Source organism: Primulina tabacum, chromosome 17 (assembly GCF_025594145.1).
Source record: "Primulina tabacum isolate GXHZ01 chromosome 17, ASM2559414v2, whole genome shotgun sequence".
NCBI lineage: Eukaryota > Viridiplantae > Streptophyta > Magnoliopsida > Lamiales > Gesneriaceae > Primulina > Primulina tabacum.
In genome coordinates, this window is record NC_134566.1 from 14,097,341 (window position 1) to 14,114,789 (window position 17,449).

The 17,449-nt window shown below is 41.6% G+C and overlaps 3 protein-coding genes across 4 annotated transcripts; 1 reads left to right on the forward strand and 2 right to left on the reverse strand.

Moving 5' to 3' along the window:
* The first annotated feature begins 400 nt into the window (after positions 1 to 400).
* On the forward strand, positions 401 to 5,922 carry LOC142531175 (uncharacterized). Of its 2 annotated transcripts, XM_075637241.1 has the most exons (8): positions 401 to 696; positions 1,045 to 1,221; positions 1,319 to 1,498; positions 1,574 to 1,673; positions 1,751 to 1,778; positions 2,686 to 2,728; positions 3,193 to 3,345; positions 3,671 to 5,922. In XM_075637241.1, exons 2-8 carry the CDS (start codon positions 1,154 to 1,156, stop codon positions 5,721 to 5,723), a joined length of 2,625 nt encoding a protein of 874 aa, XP_075493356.1. In that variant the 5' UTR covers positions 401 to 696; positions 1,045 to 1,153; the 3' UTR covers positions 5,724 to 5,922. The 2 variants fall into 2 exon arrangements, with proteins under 2 accessions (XP_075493356.1, XP_075493357.1); XM_075637242.1 differs by lacking the exons at positions 401 to 696; positions 1,045 to 1,221; positions 1,319 to 1,498; positions 1,574 to 1,673; positions 1,751 to 1,778 and adding an exon at positions 1,831 to 2,088.
* An 8,053-nt stretch (positions 5,923 to 13,975) lies between these two features.
* On the reverse strand, positions 13,976 to 14,362 carry LOC142530517 (uncharacterized). The gene has a single exon (XM_075636350.1). It carries the CDS (start codon positions 14,360 to 14,362, stop codon positions 13,976 to 13,978), a length of 387 nt encoding a protein of 128 aa, XP_075492465.1.
* A 289-nt stretch (positions 14,363 to 14,651) lies between these two features.
* Positions 14,652 to 15,794, reverse strand: LOC142530518 (uncharacterized). The gene has a single exon (XM_075636351.1). It carries the CDS (start codon positions 15,792 to 15,794, stop codon positions 14,652 to 14,654), a length of 1,143 nt encoding a protein of 380 aa, XP_075492466.1.
* Between the last annotated feature and the right edge of the window lie 1,655 nt (positions 15,795 to 17,449).

Genomic DNA, 17,449 nt, shown 5'->3' on the forward strand with positions numbered 1-17,449 from the left:
CACAAAAGACCTACTCTTTATTTAAACACTTTGAACTAATAGCTTCTTTGATCTTCTAGTTGGCTTCTTTCTTGTGGAGCTTGAGTTCAATTAATTGAATCCAAATAATTTTTTGGTGCAAACAATAATAGTTAGTTTGAACAAAATATCAAAATATTTAATTTGAAAAAAATAATTTAAAATCCATCATCAAAACCAAGCCAAACCAAAACAAAAAATTTAAGGTTTGTTTGATTTTTAATTATGAATGATTTTATTTGGTTTGCATTTTGCTATTTAGCCAAATCAATAAAATATAGTTTAGTTTAAATTCGAATTAATCCGTTTTTGCTATTAAAAAAAAATTGAAAAGAAAAAAGTTTGAAAACTACGAACAATTACGTAGTTTTGAATTTTCCCTGCGTACAGTTTTCTTTTATCTTTATATCGGACGGGCACCTTTAGCTTTTAGAGGGATGGCATATACATACAAATATACAGAATGCACAGTCTGCACTTTTTCCAAGGGCGGGTGAAGAGAGGAATCCAAGTTTTCCAATTGTGGGGTTGGGTACGTTTTTTAAGAGATTTGAAGAGAACCCAGAAATTCATTTTGAATTCTGATCATTTTTTTTTTGAGAAAGTTGATATCTTTTTTGAACTCGAGTCTGAAGATCGGATCCCGGGATCGGAGATCTTCGCATTGGCATTGTTGAGGTCAGTTAACAGATTTGCTCGATGGTTTCGCATTTCTTAGCGTTTGGCTTGTATGGGATTCACTTGGAATTTTGAGTTAATTATGTTGCTACATTGCTTTTAATTGATCGATACTGTGTTTAACTGGAGCTTGGAGATGTCGTAATTAGATCTTATCGAATGGAATTCTGATTGATTTCGTTTTATTGATGTATTTTAAATGCAGGTGCATTTTTTTTTTCGACGACACTATTAGTTGAGATCTGGTGTGTCTACCTATAATTTTTTTTTATCAGTTGGATTTTAGGTTATATATATTTGATTTGGAAACTCAATTCCATACATGGAATGGAATGTGTGGTGTTGCAGGCTATGTATGCAACCAATACCAGGTCCCATACACTTAGTTAAACGTTGGTACAAAGCAATGATGGTGTCCTTATGGTAGAAAAGGAAGAGGGCGTAGTCTTCCTCTAGCATGGAAAGGTTGAAGTGTGAAACTCCCCTTGACTATGCTGTATTTCATCTATCACCGAAACGCTCAAGGTGCGGACTGTGATTTCTTATGTTCGCTTTTATTGTCATTGTTATTGTACAGATGGTGTCTATTCTTGTTTACTGATAATAAGTAACTTTCGAACAGATGCGAGTTGTTTGTTTCCAGTGATGGGAGCACAGAGAAAATTGCTTCGGGGTTGCTCAAACCGTTTGTTGCCCATTTAAAGTTTGCAGAGGAACAAATTGCATCTGCTGCACGATCAGTTAAGCTTGAAGTCGGGCGACGTAAAAATACATCATGGTTCACCAAGGGAACACTTGAGAGGTAATTTCATCTGTTATTTATGGAGGAATTTTCTTTATACACATGACATGTATATTTAATTTCATTTTTGTTTAGATTTGTTCGGTTTGTAAGTACACCTGAGGTTTTGGAGTTTGTCAATACGTGTGACGCTGAGATGTCACAGTTGGAAGCTGCTCAAAGAATATATTCACAGGTATTTACTTTTGTTCATATTATGGTTGAATTGGTAGTTCCAAGACCGGAGCATGTCTAAATTATTTTCGCTATCAGTTTCAGGGAACAGGGAATCAACTCTCGGGTATGCTTTCCGTTATTTATTTCCTTTCATTGCCTAAGTTTTACTCATGATTCAGACTCAACGTTCTTCCATCATCAAAGTTTTAGTGGTTATTTCATCCGAAATCATGCAAACCTCAAGATTACACAATAGTGCAGTAATATGCAAAATTCGGATTTTAGTTGCCTGTTACATTATAGATTTTGTGAGATATTTTTGAATTTCTTTTGGATGTGCTTTAGCTGTGAAATCTGCTCCTGATTGTGGAATAATAGAGTTGAATCTGTAGCTGACCCCAATGGGCTGAGGTGTACGTGAATGGGCCTAATCGGTGACTTCACTATTCTACAATCTTTTGATTCCTTGTCTTATTGATGAAGCGAGCAAGCCATTCTTGACACTAAACTGTTCCATAAATGGTCTAACAATGTTAGACCTTTTCCCAATTTTTTAATGAAAATTGGCCAGAAGAAAAAAACCTAAAAAAGCACAAGAAATAAAGTTTCTTCAGGATCATGGCCTGCACCAGGTTTTTATTGTTTAATTTTTTATTTAACTGGTGGCCTGCTTTTAGCAAGATGGATTTTTTATTTTTCGTTTTAATAGATCCTTTATTGAAACTTTACATGCTATTTTAAAACATAAAATAACTAAAGAAACAAAAGATAGGGTCGAAGTTGCTTGTTGTGCTGCTTTAGTATAACCTTTCTGCTAGGACATTGAAATTAGATTGCTTTTAAGGTATGCTAACTATGTTTCTAGCCACTGCTCTACATTTTTACCATCAATTTTGTTCATGGTTTAACTGGCATCTGAATCTTAGATATAAATCCCGGGGTTGACTGCTATTTCTCTCCTTTTTCTGGCTAAAGATTACTAATGATTAATGTTGCTCCCAACATTTATTAGAATTCACATTTTTCTTTAGGTGGAGCTGGATCTGGGTTGGCAGCTGCAGAAGATGCCACAAAGTATTACCTCATCACCTTGTATAAAATTATTATTTCTTGAAATGATTGTGTGTATTGGTCATGATGTTTATTGTTCCTATAAAGATTTTCTCATTCTCTTCTGGTAACAGCAGTATAAGCTGCCTATTCTTTCAGGATAGTTCTGACTTAAGTGTGTACTTTATTATTAAAACTTTGAAGCTACTCAGATGGTGAGTTGAAATGATCTCATTTATAGCTATCTAGTTAAGAGCATGGATTTAGTCGCATGATTTATCTGATCCAAAAGATGCTTTTGATGGAAATGGGTGGGAAACTTGAGCTCTTTTCGAGTCCAAATATGAGAGTTTAAGTTACAGTTTGATAGGTGACCTGAAAATATAGTTAAACTTTTGTCGAGCTCTTAAACCTGGAGTCTCATTATGGTTTAATTTAACTTTGCCCATTTCTCTCTATCTTATCCTTTTGCTTTCAAATCAATACAGGAAGGAGCTTTTGAGAGCTATTGATGTAAGGCTTGTTGCTGTTCAGCAGGACTTATCTACAGCATGTGCTCGTGCAAATGCTGCAGGTTTTAATATTGATTCAGTGTCTGAACTTCAGATGTTTGCTGATAAGTTTGGTGCTCACCGCCTCAAGTAAGAATTCAGAAATCCTTTAGTTCCTTCAAAAACATGATCTAAATACTCCGGTTGTTCTAAGTTGGGCTAGGGAAAATGTCCATTGTGTTGTGTCTTTGGCTCGTTCAAATGTTAAGTTAGAAATAACATAACACATACTAGTTGTAATACACCAATTGCCCTCGTCCAAGGAAGACTCTTCAAAATTACTACGCTACAGTGACTTAGTGAGCCTAGTTATGCAAATTAAGAATGACTCTATGTAGAACTTATGAAATACATATACATCATCTGGATACTTGATTTATTTGACAAACTTTATTCTCTCTATATTTCTATTCAGTGAAGCCTGTTGCAGCTTCACATCGGTGTGCGAGAGACGATCTGATTTGATAAGCCCGAGGAAAACTGAATCTGATGATGGGGCCATTCGTTCTTCATACGGGTCTGACATGTCCATAGATGATGACCCACCCTCCCCTCCACCCCCAGTACCCTATCAACGTCAACAAGAATATGTCACATGTCAGCTGCCCAGCTCATCGATGTTCACCTTCTCATTGAGCAGAAAGTCTAGCATCAACAGGGACAATGGGGACCAGCCAAGGGACCCTGTTCCTCTAGAAGAAAGGCAAGAGGAAACCTCAACCCCAGACCAGAGTCAGTCAATTCAGTCAAGTCAGCCATCGAGGCGACTCAGTGTGCAGGACCGGATCAGCATGTTTGAGACGAAGCAGAAGGATAATCCTGAAGAGAAAGCAGTCATGGCCAAGCCTACCCAGCTGCGGAGGTTGTCCTCTGATGTGCCGACGTTGGGTACGATGTCGATGGAGAAGGCAATGCTGAGGAGGTGGAGTGGTGCTAGTGACATGAGCATTGACTTGAGCATAGATCGAAAGGATAATGAAAGCCCCCTGTGCACACCATCAACTGCAGCAGTTTCCCAGATCAAATCCTCTGAGAAGAAAAATGATGCAGCAACCAGTTCTTATGTAGTACCTGAAATTAAAACTATTTCTAGTTTGAGTCAGGTTGGCGGTGGTGGATTGAAAAATGCTTCTTCTAGCAACATTGAAGCGTCTTCTGGATCCATCCGGTCAAATTCTAACCAGGGTTCTCGTGAAAGTGATGGGATGAAAAACCAAGTGCCTGGGACGACTCAGTGGTCACTTACAAGCAGGGTTGCTAGCAGAGAAAATTGGGAACTAAAATTCAAAACTACCCCCAGCAGTAAGAATGAGGATGCCATGTGGTTGAATTTAAAGGGTTCTGAGGGCAGCGAAGAACTCATTGTTGGGCAGAAACAGATTACTGGAGTGAAGGATCAGTGTTCACTGACTCGGGTTATGCCTTTTAGAAGCAAATCCGGTGGGCCTGTTGAAATTTCAGATCAAAGAGAAGATTCTGAATCAAATGATCAGTCTGTTGAGCAAAGATATGAAAATACCAGCCAGAAAACTTTCAGAGAATCTTTCATGTTGGAAGGTGGTTTAAAATTTCATGAGCCATTTGCTATTCCCGATAAAAGGAATGTGGGTGAATCTTTGTCTACTCAGCAAGATGTAGGATCTATCGAGGAAACTAAAGTAAAAAAGAGAGAATCACGCTCATCTGATAAAGTATCTAACAGTTATGTATCCACAGTTGAAGATTCTGGACCTCAGAGATCGATGTTCAATAGGCAAGGCATGGCTTCTGAAAATATCAAGAAAGCGCAATTTCAAAGAAACGAAAGCAGTTCTATTGGTGGAAATATCAAGACACCGTTTTTGGAAAAATTAGTGGCAGAGGCTCATGAAGGCATCGACTCTTTTTCAACACCAGCTACTGAACAAACTCGAAGAGCAAGGCACTCAAAAGGGATCAATCACGATCTTAATGATGAGTTGAGGATGAAAGCAAACGAGCTTGAAAAGCTCTTTGCACAGCATAAGCTCCGAACCCCTGGTGATCAATTCATTTGTAGCCGTAAAGTTGAGCCAGAAACAAATTGCATGCAACACATTGCTGTCTTCTCCCCGAAATTTTATGACAATCACCAGCATATTGAACCTTCCAGTAATTCCAGGAACACGAGCCACAACTATGGCGATACTACAAGTAATGATTTTCCGATGCTTAGCATTTCAGAGGGTTCTCGTGGGAAGTTTTACGATAGATACATGCAAAAAAGGAATGCAAAACTGAGGGAAGAGTGGAGCTCCAACCGAGCCGAGAAAGAAGCCAGGTTGAAGTCTATGCAAGATAGCCTCGAGAGGAACAGATCTGAGATGAAGATAAAACTTTCAGGATCTGCAGGCAAACGGGATTTCGCAATCGCAGGTCAGCCACATGCCTATAGACTCAGCTCATATAGTAGCAGATCAATTTTGAAAAGGGAGCAGTTAGATTTATAGTCACCGTCCTTGGATTCATGCCATTATTGGATGAAACCAAACCACCCTTTTTTGTTGGTGGCAATGTGTCTCATATTTTGTTATTTTCTTGCTTTGTTCTTGAAATTATCTTGATTTTGTAAATCTGAGATACACTCTCTTCTGTATGTGTTTGACATATTTAATTTAAAAGGAAGTAAAGCAATTACAGACTTTGACATGTATGGTAACACTCTTAACTTGAGCAGAAACAGAAGCAATAGCATTTACTTAACTGGAACAAGATATTTTGTCATCTCATTTGGCCTAAACGATCTTAGTTGTCAAGCGGTATAGTGACATAAATTTTTCCCAACAGGGGAGAGACATGAGTTCGATCTTATTAAAACAAAACCTTTCACCCCGCCATTGTAATAAGAATAATAATAGTTCAAATCTTGGTAGCTTTCGTAGATCTTAGTTTAAAGAACTGTGAAAATAGTTCTTAAGACTGATTAATTTTATATTTTAGATAAATAGATTTTTACTATACCGTTGAAGTTGGACACAAACAATGCGTATGCTCCAACTATCATTTTGCATTCTCAGATTATATATTAACAATGTCTACTATTTGTTTCCATCACATGATTGTGTAGATAACCACATTTCCATCAAAATTTTCCAGTTGTACTTTTGAGATGCCTAGAAATAAAAGACAAATAATTAAATGGAATGTAAAAAAAATAAAACAAATTTAAAATGATTAGTACTCATTTCCAAATATCTCTAAAAATATCTCTAATACATCAATTAATGCTATATTTTAAAAAATAATCAAATTGGTACCGAATTATTATATGAAAACTACTTAACGGTTGAAGCTAGACGGCCAGGTTGGACCTAGACTGGACCCAACCCATGGTTAATGGTCCGGTTAAGCCGGTGAATCGTTTTGACGTAACTGTGACCATAACCGATCAAATGCGGTTCGGTTAATGTTTTAGGTTTTAAACTCGTCGATCTGCCGAGTTCTGAAATATTTTGTCAAATTTTTTAAAATTGAATGGACACGATAAACATATCAATTGTCCACCGGAGATCATTGACCACGATCAACTGGCCGTTGATCAACCCGATGTATCAACCTGGTGGGTTTGAACCGATGGGTTGGCCCTTACTTGAATTTTTTAAAAAAAATAAAAAAAGTTTGGACCAATTTTTTGTTGTGACCATTGTGCAACGGTTAACCCGGATCCTAACCGGCAGGTCGACCGTTGAATTTTTCTAAAAAAAATTCCGAATTAAACCCTATAAAAACCCCCTTCCCCACCTCTTTCATTTTTTTTACACAATTCTCAATCTATAATTCTCAGTTCTAGCTTTATTTTTCCGTTATCAAAATATCAATTGTCGATTATTGTCAATTATTCATTTATTTTTGTAGTTACTTCAATTTTTTTAATATAAAAATGACCGGTTAAATTTGTCACACCCCAGAACCGAGGCATTGCTGACATCAGCGTTACATTCAAACATTACATTTAAGTACAAACAGACCTTGGAAGTTACAGATTTCAGAAACTCGAAAAGCAGTCTTTCATTCATAAGCTTCGAAATAACATTGTTTGATACGTATTCAAATATTATTTAAAGTGGCGGAAATGTAAAATAAGTCTATATTAGAAACAATGGAATGTCTAACATAAAAAGCTGGACTAAAGAAATGTCCAGATTTTCTTTTCCAGCCCCATAAATGGATCTATTCATTTTCCTAGATTTTTTCAAAATTATTATTTGAGAAGGTTTTGAGTGGGTGAATGATATGGTCGTCACTCAGTAAAAGAATTAATCATCTCAACCTTTAAATAATTTTAAACAGAACTCGCAATACAAACAGTATTAAGAATATAAATTTCAGAAATACGGTAATCATTTTATGCACTGAACATATTATGAATTTAATGGCTAACTGATATTAGTCTCCTATATATTAACCATATAAAGGGTGATGTAGTAATCAATAATTAATAATCAGTAATGTTTAGAATATATATTCCCACAACTTGTTCATAATTTCACTGTTTCAAATATACATTTTTCAAGAATCAGACTTTAAACACATAATATCCATACTGGTGGTTTTAATTCAGAAATAACAAGTTAAAACATAAAGTCCACTTACAGTAAATTGCTTACAAATTTTTAGTCGAAATCTGAAAAATAATCTTTCCTCGCCACTAATTTCTGCTTGAAAATACAGTTGCTCCTCCCTCAGATTTTAAGTGATAAGATACAGAGTTTTGCATAACACCGACTCAAATATTTATATGATATTTATAGGTAAAAATTTGATTGTTAGCCTCCCCATTGATGGTCATTATCTGCCATGATTTTGAGTTTAATGCTTCGTTATAAGTTTGGATCAGAATCAGTAGTTGACTGTTGAGTGGTCGGTTGGAATCTCAGGCTGCTGAATTCCTCGGCTGTTGAATTCCAACGTTGAACATTGACTGCTAAATTCCAGTTACTGAACTTTGGGTGCTGAATTCCAGCTACTGAATCTTGACTTCTGAACTTGACTATGCTAAAATTTTCTGTTGATTTCAGTAGTTATGATGGAATTGCTAGCTACTGGAATAAGGATTCTCAGATCCCCCTCCTTATGAGAATTTCGATCATCGAAACTTGATTCTTCTAGAGGTTTGAAGAGATAAAGGTATCGCTTTTGCATGTATTCTTTTACTTCACTTGTAGCTTTATGTTCTGTATGGTTAGACCCTTGGACTTTTAAAACTATACGATGTATATCTCGTATTACAAATAGAATAACGATTCATAATTAATTATTTATCAAAAAATGTTAATTTATCTCGTACAAGTAACAACTCTCTAAATAAAATTTTTATTGTTCTCATAATAATAACAACACTAAACAAAAAAATAATTTTAAGATTATCAACAAAAATAATAATGTTACCTTTTAAGAATCGCTCGAATGAAATTGATAATAAAATCAATGAACAATATTATGATCTAACAATGTTAAACATTCTTATCAAAAAATAACATTATAAAACAAAATTATTTCAATAATAATAAAAATAAAATTGATACATGATACTCACGGGAAATTTAGGGTTCGATTCCAGCAAGTGTCACTAGTACAGACGCAGGTTTCAAAATTGTCTCGAGCCTGAAATCACGAATCAGACCGTTAGAAGGGGGCCAGGAGAGTGTCCTGGCGTAGCCCCTCCGACGCTCAAGTCAGTGACTGAGGATATGAGTGAAGAGCAGTTAAAGGTGCTGCTGAAAACAATAATATAGTGAATAAATCAACTGAACACTCAAACCTGGTATTTATAGGAGAGTACCTGGGCCCTTGATGGGCTTGTCTTCCATTTGGGCTAGGGATGGGCCAGAGGTATTGGGCCCATTCCTGGGGTATCACCAGTCTCCCCCTCCCGAGTCGAACTGAATTGCAGATTCAAAGTTCGATTAATTGGGTTGTCCTCGATTTATCAGCGACGAAGGCACACCGTGTTAGAGAAATTTACTTGGTTTGTCATCAACGAACGATATTATCGCTGCGAAAATTACGGGGATCGACCTACCCGGTCAGGTCGTGGGGTTTGGGGGCAACACCCCCCAAAAGCTCTTCAGAAATAATCGTTCGCACGGGTGAGGGCGTGCAGAAATTTGGAAACAAATCAGTTCGCCATCTTGCTCTGAATAGAAAGATTTGGTCTGGGCTTCCCCTATAAATAGAGGTCCCCTCCTTGCATCATTATCACTTCTCTTCCAAAAAAAATTTTCTCTGCAATTCACTCACCAGCTTTCCATTGCTTACTAACCGCACGCTCCCACATACACTCGCCTCACCTTCGCTCAACCCCCTAGCCCTCGACCAACACATGCGCGCCCTCACTCACCGAACCAGCATCTCGCCCTCGGCCAACACCTGCGCGCCCTCCCTCGCCGAGCCCGGCGTCTCGCCCTTGGCCAACACCTGTGTGCCCCGTCGAGCGTATGCTCGCCCAGCGCCCGTCTCCCCGCTGCCAAACTCTCGCCCCAGCGCCCGCACGAGCACCTCCGCCATGCTCGCCCTTCGCCTCTGCCACGTTCGCCCAACGCTCGCCCAGCGCCCCTGCCACGCTCGCCCAAGCCTCCGCCATGCTTGCCCCTCGTCCTTGCCACGCTTGCCCAACGCTCGCCCAGTGCCCCTGCCATGCTCGCCCGAGCCTCCGCCACGCTCGCCCCTCGCCCCTGCAACGCTCGCCCAGCGCCCCTGCTACGCTCGCCCGAGCCTCCGCGACGCTCGCCCCTCGCCCCCGCCATGCTCGCCCAATGCTCTCCCAGCGCTTGCCCAGCGCCCCTGCCACGCTCGCCCGAGCCTCCCCCACGCTCGCCCCTCGCCCCTGCCACGCTCGCCCGGCGCGCCCTTACGCTCGAGCACCTTAGCCCTTTTTTTTTCTCGAGCATTTCCTCACGCTTCCTCCGGGTTAGTTTGATCCTTTCTCTATCCGTTTGATTATCCTTAACACTTATGTCTTCTTCCAATTCCGAGTTTAATTCCTCGAGTGACTCCGAGAGGTTTAGCGGGTCTAGTGAGTCTAGCCAGAGTAGGACTTCCCTAGCTGATCCTGAATTTACCCTTGATTCTCATGAGGAGGAAGTCACCACTCATAGTCGTCCTGATAAGGAAGTTCGCCATGTGACCCAACAGATGAACATACCTTACGCAGATAACTTATGGTACGGTCATTTGTCATCCCACATACCTCCTGGTAAAGAGTCAAAACTTAGGACTTTGTGGCACATTCCTCCCTCCCATCAGATCATCATTCCTACCTCTAAGGACTGACCTTATCTAGCTCTCAAGGGCTGCTACACCTTCTTTCAGCACCACTTTGATGCCGGTCTTCGTTTTCCCTTGTGCGATTTCCTCCAAGAATTGAGCAAGTACTATCAGGTGCATTTAGGTCTACTCACTCCCAATGCCCTCCGCTTGATAAGCTGTTTCGTTGTGTTATTCCGGGCCCTAGACCTCCCTTTGAATTACACCACTTTCTCCTACTTCTTAGTTCTGTCCAGGTCAAAAGAAGGACCTTTTTATGTGACTTCTCGGTCTAGCCATAAGCTTTTCGAGGGGGCACCTAGTCATGTGAAGGACTGGAAAAAATATTTCTTCTTTATCCAGCCACCCAAAGAATTGACTTGTTATACCGATTGGTACCCTACTTTCACCAAGCCTGAACTTTCCAAAAGGTTACAAGAAAGATAAGGAGTATCTGCAGATAATGAGTACACTAGGTGACCGATGCTTTAGCATTCCCAAACTTCTATCTGAAGATCTCCTGTGTCACGCCGGATTAAGTCCCGCGAAAATTAAGCTGAAGGAGGACGCCGGTAGATATTCTCATCTCTTCACCCTTTCTGTCTCTCTTTTGCTTATTGTGTTCTTTGATAATATTCTCATTTGGTTCCTTGTTTTTATTTGCAGGTAGAATCATGAATGCCGCATTGCTTCGCGAGATTGCGAAAAAGAAAGCGGGGAGTTCATCCTCCGCCCCCAGAAGTCAGTCGTTCCAGCAGTCACGTCGGGCACAAAGGGAGATTGTAATGCTGCTGAGAAGAAGAAAACAGGTTCTTGCTCCACTACTGCGAAGAGACCTGCTAGCTCCCCTACTGCTGTGAAGAAGAAGGCAGGCTCATCCTCCTCCGCCCCAAAGTGAGCCTCCTCTCCATCTCCTTGAGCCAAGTCTCCTCCTCCGTCTGATAAGAAGAAGGCGTCCACTAATCCTTGCCCATCAGTCCCACAGCATGGTAATCGTAATATTTCTGAGATCTCAGTCATATCGGTCTCTTCTCCAGAAGGGTACGGGTCAGATGAGGGACCTCCCCCTGAATTGGGGGTACATCCTCTATACACCTCGGATTCGGCCATCGTGGGGCGGGGTCCTACTCATCTGGCTCAAAAGATAATGTATCAGCTTCCTTCTGACGCGGATGCAGTGTTCATGAGTTCACTGGGGTGGTCTGAACTCACTCGCCGGACATGCAACAGTATCACTAAGGTATATTTCTCCTTCTAGTCTCTAGATTGATGTCCAATACATGTATGATTTTCTTGTCATCTTTTCACTCTTGTCTACTTATTCAGGGCATGATGTACGTAAGGGAGTTGGTTGAGCGCGCTAACGCCACTCGATCTAGCGCATTCCAAGACTTATGCGAGGGCAAGGCTCTTCGTGACCAGCTTCAGGTTACTATTGACGAAATGAAAGTGACGCATGCTAAGGAGCTCCAAGCTCGAGGTGATGAGCTTTTGAGGGAGAAGCAGGAGCATCAGCGGCGGACAGAGGACCATGCGAAGGAGAACCAGAGGCTGAAGGAAGAGTTAAAGAATGCTCGAGCTGAAGCAGCACAAATTCATAGGGACCTCAAGGACGCCAAGGCGCAACATGCATCCGAAGACTCTTCATTCAAGGAAGAATTCCTCAAGTCTGAGGAGTTCAACGATATCTGCGCCCTAAAGCTTATCATTTTCTGGAGGTGGGTTTCGAGGGTGCGGTCGGCTTCTTCAAGGCTCAGGGCTATCCCCCGTCAGGCGCCCCTACTGACTTCGTCGATATTGAGAGTTTCATAGCGAGTCTCCCCCCTGATTCTTAGACCGAGCTCCTTTACTTATGTTATTTTTTGCACTGCTTTAATTTTCATGTTATTATGCGACTATGGATTTTGTGATGTTTATATCTCTCCTTTTGCGTACTTTTGGTATGTACGAACTCGTTTTCTATCATAATGAGTATTTTGTGTTTGCATTCGCTGCTTCTTCTGAATTTATCTCTGATGCTTATAAACCACTATGGTGAATAAAATCAGCAGAGTGCGAACTCCTCTGCTAGGCGATGCCTTAGTATGAAAATAAAAATTCAACGCCCTAGCTCTCTAACTCCTCTGCTAAGCAATTTCCTAGCAGGAAAATAAAAATTCAACACCCCCACCCTCTAACTCCTCTACCAGGTGATACCTTAGCAGGAAATTAAAAATTCAACACCCCCACCCTCTAACTCCTCTGCTAGGTGACACCTTAGTAGGAAAATAAAATTTTTTCTTTTCTTCCCAACTCTGCTCCTCTACTAGGCACAGCCTAAGTAGGAAAATAAAATTTCAACACCCTCGCTCTCTAACTCCTCTGCTAGGATCACCTTAGAAGGAAAATAAAATTTTTTCTCTTCTCCGCCTTTGCTCCTCTACTAGGCACATCCTTAGTAGGAAAATTTTAATTTTTCTCCTGCACGCTGCTCCTCTACTAGGCGATGCCTTAGTGGGAAATTAAAATTTTTTTCTCTTCTTTCCAACTCTGCTCCTCTACTAGGCACAGCCTAAGTAGGAAAATAAAATTTCAACACCTCGCTCTCTAACTCCTTTGCTAGGATCACCTTAGCAGGAAAATAAAATTTTTCTATTCTCCGCCTCTGCTCCTCTACTAGGCACATCCTTAGTGGGAAAAGTTTAATTTTTCTCCTGCACGCTTCTCCTCTACTAGGCGATGCTTTAGTAGGAAAATTTTAATTCTTCTCCTGCACGCTGCTCCTCTACTAGGCGATGCCTTAATAGGAAAATTTTAATTTTTTCTCCTGCATGCTGCTCGTCTACTATGCGATGCCTTAGTAGAAAAATTTTAATTTTTCTCCTGCACACTGCTCTTCTACTAGGCGATGCATTAATAGGAAATTAAAAATTTTTTCTCTTCTTTCCAACTCTGCTCCTCTACTAGGCACATCCTAAGTAGGAAAATAAAATTTCAACACCCTCGCTCTCTAACTCCTCTGCTAGGATCACCTTAGCAGGAAAATAAAATGTTTTCTCTTCTCCGCCTCTGCTCCTCTACTAGGCACAGCCTTAGTAGGAAAATTTTAATTTTTCTCCTGCACGTTGCTCCTCTACTGAGCGATGCTTTAGTAGGAAAATTTTAATTTTTCTCATGCATGCTGCTTCTCTACTAGGCGATGCCTTAGTAGGAAAATAAAATTTTTTCTCTTCTTCCCAACTCTGCTCCTCTACTAGGCACAGCCTAAGCAGGAAAATAAAATTTTTTTCAGCCTCAAAATACAACAACATTTATGAACTGAAAAGAAGAACTTGATTTTATTGAATCACAAATGATTACATAGGAAAATTCATACATCAACAAGCAAATCAAGGATAATATTTTCTAAGGTGATAAGCATTCCAGGGCCTCTTCAATGCCTTGTCTTGCGCATTTTCCAAGTAATAGGCTCAAGAGCTTAGCTTTTCGATAACTTTGAAGGGACCCTCCCACTTTGGGTCCAACTTTCCTCTCTGCTCTTCTTGCACCTCCTCAGGACCAAGTCACCTACCTGGAAGTTTCTCTGAATGACCCTCCTATTATAAGACTGTGCAATGCGGTTTTTATAAGCTTCCATGTGAATGCTGGCAACCTCTCTCTTTTCTTCCAAAAGATCAAGGTCAGTGGCGCGTCTCGCACCATTGTCCTCGTCATAAAACATTACCCTTGCCGATTCCAATCCAATCTCAGCCGGGAGCACGGCCTCATTACCATAGACCAAACTGAAAGGAGTTTCTTTGGTTCCTTCTCTTGGAGTGGTTCGGTATGCCGCTTGGTAACTCATCCACCCAATTTCCCTTAGCATTGCCAAGTCAAACCTTCAGACCCTACACCAGCATCCGATTAGTCACCTCCACCTGCCCATTACTCTGCAGGTAAGCTACAGATGTAAAGACTTGTTGGATCTTCATCTCTTTACACCAGGCTTGGATCTTAGCCCCTTGGAACTGTATCCCATTATCAGATATCAATCTTCTAGGCACCCCATATCTGCACACTATATTCTTTCACAAGAATTTCAAGACGTCATTCTCAGTGATTCTTGCCAATGGCTCTGCTTCCACTCATTTCGAGAAATAGTCAACTGCCACCAATTAGAACTTCTTCTGAGCAAGAGCTATAGGAAAAGGCCCCACAATATTCATTCCCCATTGGTCAAAAGGACAGGCGGCCGTGATAGCCTTCATCATCGCGGTCGGGCGGTGGTGCAACCGGGCATGACGTTGACAACTATCAAAAAATGTCACTAACTCTTGAGCATCATGCAGCACTGAGGGCCAACAATAACCGGCTAGCAGCACCTTCTTTGCCAACGCATAAGCCCCCAGGTGATTTCCACAGCACCCCTCATGAGCTTCTCGGAGTACATAATCAGCCTCTTGATAACTCAAGCATTGAAGAAGCGGCCCTGCAAAAGAAGTTCTATACAACACTTCTCCGACCATCACATAACGCGAACACTTTGTCTTTAACTTACGAGCTTCGCGAGGGTTATCAAGAAGCTTTCCCTCTTTCAGGTAGTTAATTATGTCAGTCCTCCAATCCTTTTCCTCCTGTTCGACTGCAGGCGAACTCGTGTGAGGTGTGAGTTCAACTTGAAATACCACATCTCTAGTCTTCCAACTTCCCATTGTTCCAGCCATTTTGGCTAGAGTATCCGCCTTTTCATTTTCTTCCCTGAGAATCTGTTTAAATGTAATCTCTGTGAATTTCTCTCCGACTCTATCCACTTCTTGAGCATACTCAATAAGTTTTTCATCTTTCACATCATACATTCCCTTCATCTGTTGTGCTACCAGCTGTGAGTCAGAAAAAATAAGTACCCGGGTAGCTCCCACGTTCCTGGCTGCTCGAAGTCCTGCCAACACAGCCTTATACTCTGCCTCATTGTTGGATGCTCGAAAGTCCAACCTTACCGCTAACTTCACCTCTTTTCCAGCTGGTGAAATCAGTACCACTCCCACCCCACTTCCCTCCTTCGAAGAGGAACCATCCACATATACTTTCCAAGTGTCCTCATTTTCTTGAAGCACGGTCTCAGCCAGAAAATCGGCTAAGGCTTGCGCTTTAATAGCTGTTCTCGGCTCATATTGGATGTCATACTCTCCCAGCTCAGTAGTCCATTTAACCAAATGGCCAGACATATCTAAATGAGTTAAGATCTTCCCCAATGGACTGTTGGTGAGCACCGCAATTGGATGAGATAGGAAGTAGGGTCTCAAACGTCTCGCAGTCATCACTAAGGCTAAAGCCAATTTTTCCAACCCTCAGTACCTTATCTCCGCCCCCTTAAGTGCATGTGAAACATAATAGACTGGCTGTTGAGTTGATCCCTCCAGCTTGACAATGACCGAAATCACAGCTTCCTCGGTGGCAGATAAATATACCCACAAAGGCTCACCTGCTGCCGGTTTGGCCAGGACAGGCAGCTCAGCAAGGTAATTTTTCAACTCTCCAAAAGCTCTCTCGCAAGCTGGATCCCATTCAAATTTTTTCGCCTTCCGCAAATTCCGGAAGAACGGTAAGCTTCTGTGAGCAGACCTCGAGATAAACCTCGCCAGCGCTGCGATCCTCCCTGTCAACTTCTGCACATCATTCGGTCCTCAGGGAGAAACCATGTCTTGAATAGCTCGAACCTTCTCGGGGTTAGCCTCAATCCCCCTCTCTATCACCATATTACCCAGAAACTTCCCACTCCTCACCCGAAAGATACACTTCTGAGGGTTCAACTTCAGCCCATAGGACCTGAGGGTGGAAAAGGTCTCCACTAAGTCAGGTATGAGCTGAGTTGAATCCTTAGACTTTACCATGATGTCGTCCACATACACTTCGACTTTTCTTCCCACCTGCTCAGAAAAGACTCTATCCATCAATCGTTGATACGTGGCTCCGGCATTTTTGAGTCCGAAGGACATGACCACGTAGCAAAAAGTTCCTTCAGAGGTGATGAAACTCATTTTATCTTGGTCCTCCATAGCCAAGGGAATCTGATGGTACCCCTGATAGGCATCCAACATGCACATATATTAGTGTCCAGCTGTCGAGTCCACCAACTGATCTATCCGGGGAAAAGGATAATAATCTTTAGGGCACGCCTTATTGAGATCTCTGAAGCCCATGCACATCCTCCACTTCCCTGAACTCTTCAGGACTAGGACAACATTCGATAGCCAAGTAGGAAATTGCACTTCCCGAATGTGCCCAGCCTCAAGCAATTCTCTCACTTCTTTCTTTATAAATTTATCCTTCTCAGGCCCAAAATGTCTCTTCTTCTGTTTTATCGGGCGGGCATTCGGCAAGATGTTCAACCGATGCTCCGCCACATCTGGGCTCGTCCCTGTGAGCTCTTGGCTTGACCAAGCGAACCCCCCGAGATTAGCTTGTAAACAAGTAATGAGTTCTTCCCTGACCTTTGGGTCAAGGTCAAGGGCTATTCTGAGCGTCCTCTCATCGGGCCCCAATGTCACAATCTCCAGCTTTTCGTCCATCACCTCCTGAACCTCCCTCACTACCATGGGCAACCCGCTTCGCCCCCTTCTAATCATATTGACCTCCACACGTGCCCTCTTCCCCTCTTTCTTCACTATTCCTTCATAACACCTATGTGCTGGACTCCAACCCCCTTCCCTACAGGAAACTTCAACTTCTGATGATAGGTGGATGCTACCGCTCTGAAATCCTTTAGGGTTGGTCGCCCCAGAATTCCATTATAAGCGGATGGGGTGTCCACCACGGTAAATGTTGTCATCTTTGTTACTCGCCAAGGTTCATATCCCAAAGATAGAGGAAGAACAATCTGACCCAGCGACGGGATGGCATGTCCTGCAAATCCATATAGAGGAATAGAGATCGATTCGAACTCAAATCCTTCCACCTTCATCTGATCCAAGGT

Bases quoted from the DNA above. Each gene is read 5' to 3' on its own strand.
- LOC142531175 (XM_075637241.1), top strand. From the start codon at position 1,154: ATGGAAAGGTTGAAGTGTGAAACTCCCCTTGACTATGCTGTATTTCAT. The intron at 1,222-1,318 runs GTGCGGACTGTG...ACTTTCGAACAG, and splicing joins CTATCACCGAAACGCTCAAG to ATGCGAGTTGTTTGTTTCCA. The intron at 1,499-1,573 runs GTAATTTCATCT...ATTTTTGTTTAG, and splicing joins ACCAAGGGAACACTTGAGAG to ATTTGTTCGGTTTGTAAGTA.
- LOC142530517 (XM_075636350.1), bottom strand. From the start codon at position 14,362: ATGCTAAGGGAAATTGGGTGGATGAGTTACCAAGCGGCATACCGAACC.
- LOC142530518 (XM_075636351.1), bottom strand. From the start codon at position 15,794: ATGACTGCGAGACGTTTGAGACCCTACTTCCTATCTCATCCAATTGCG.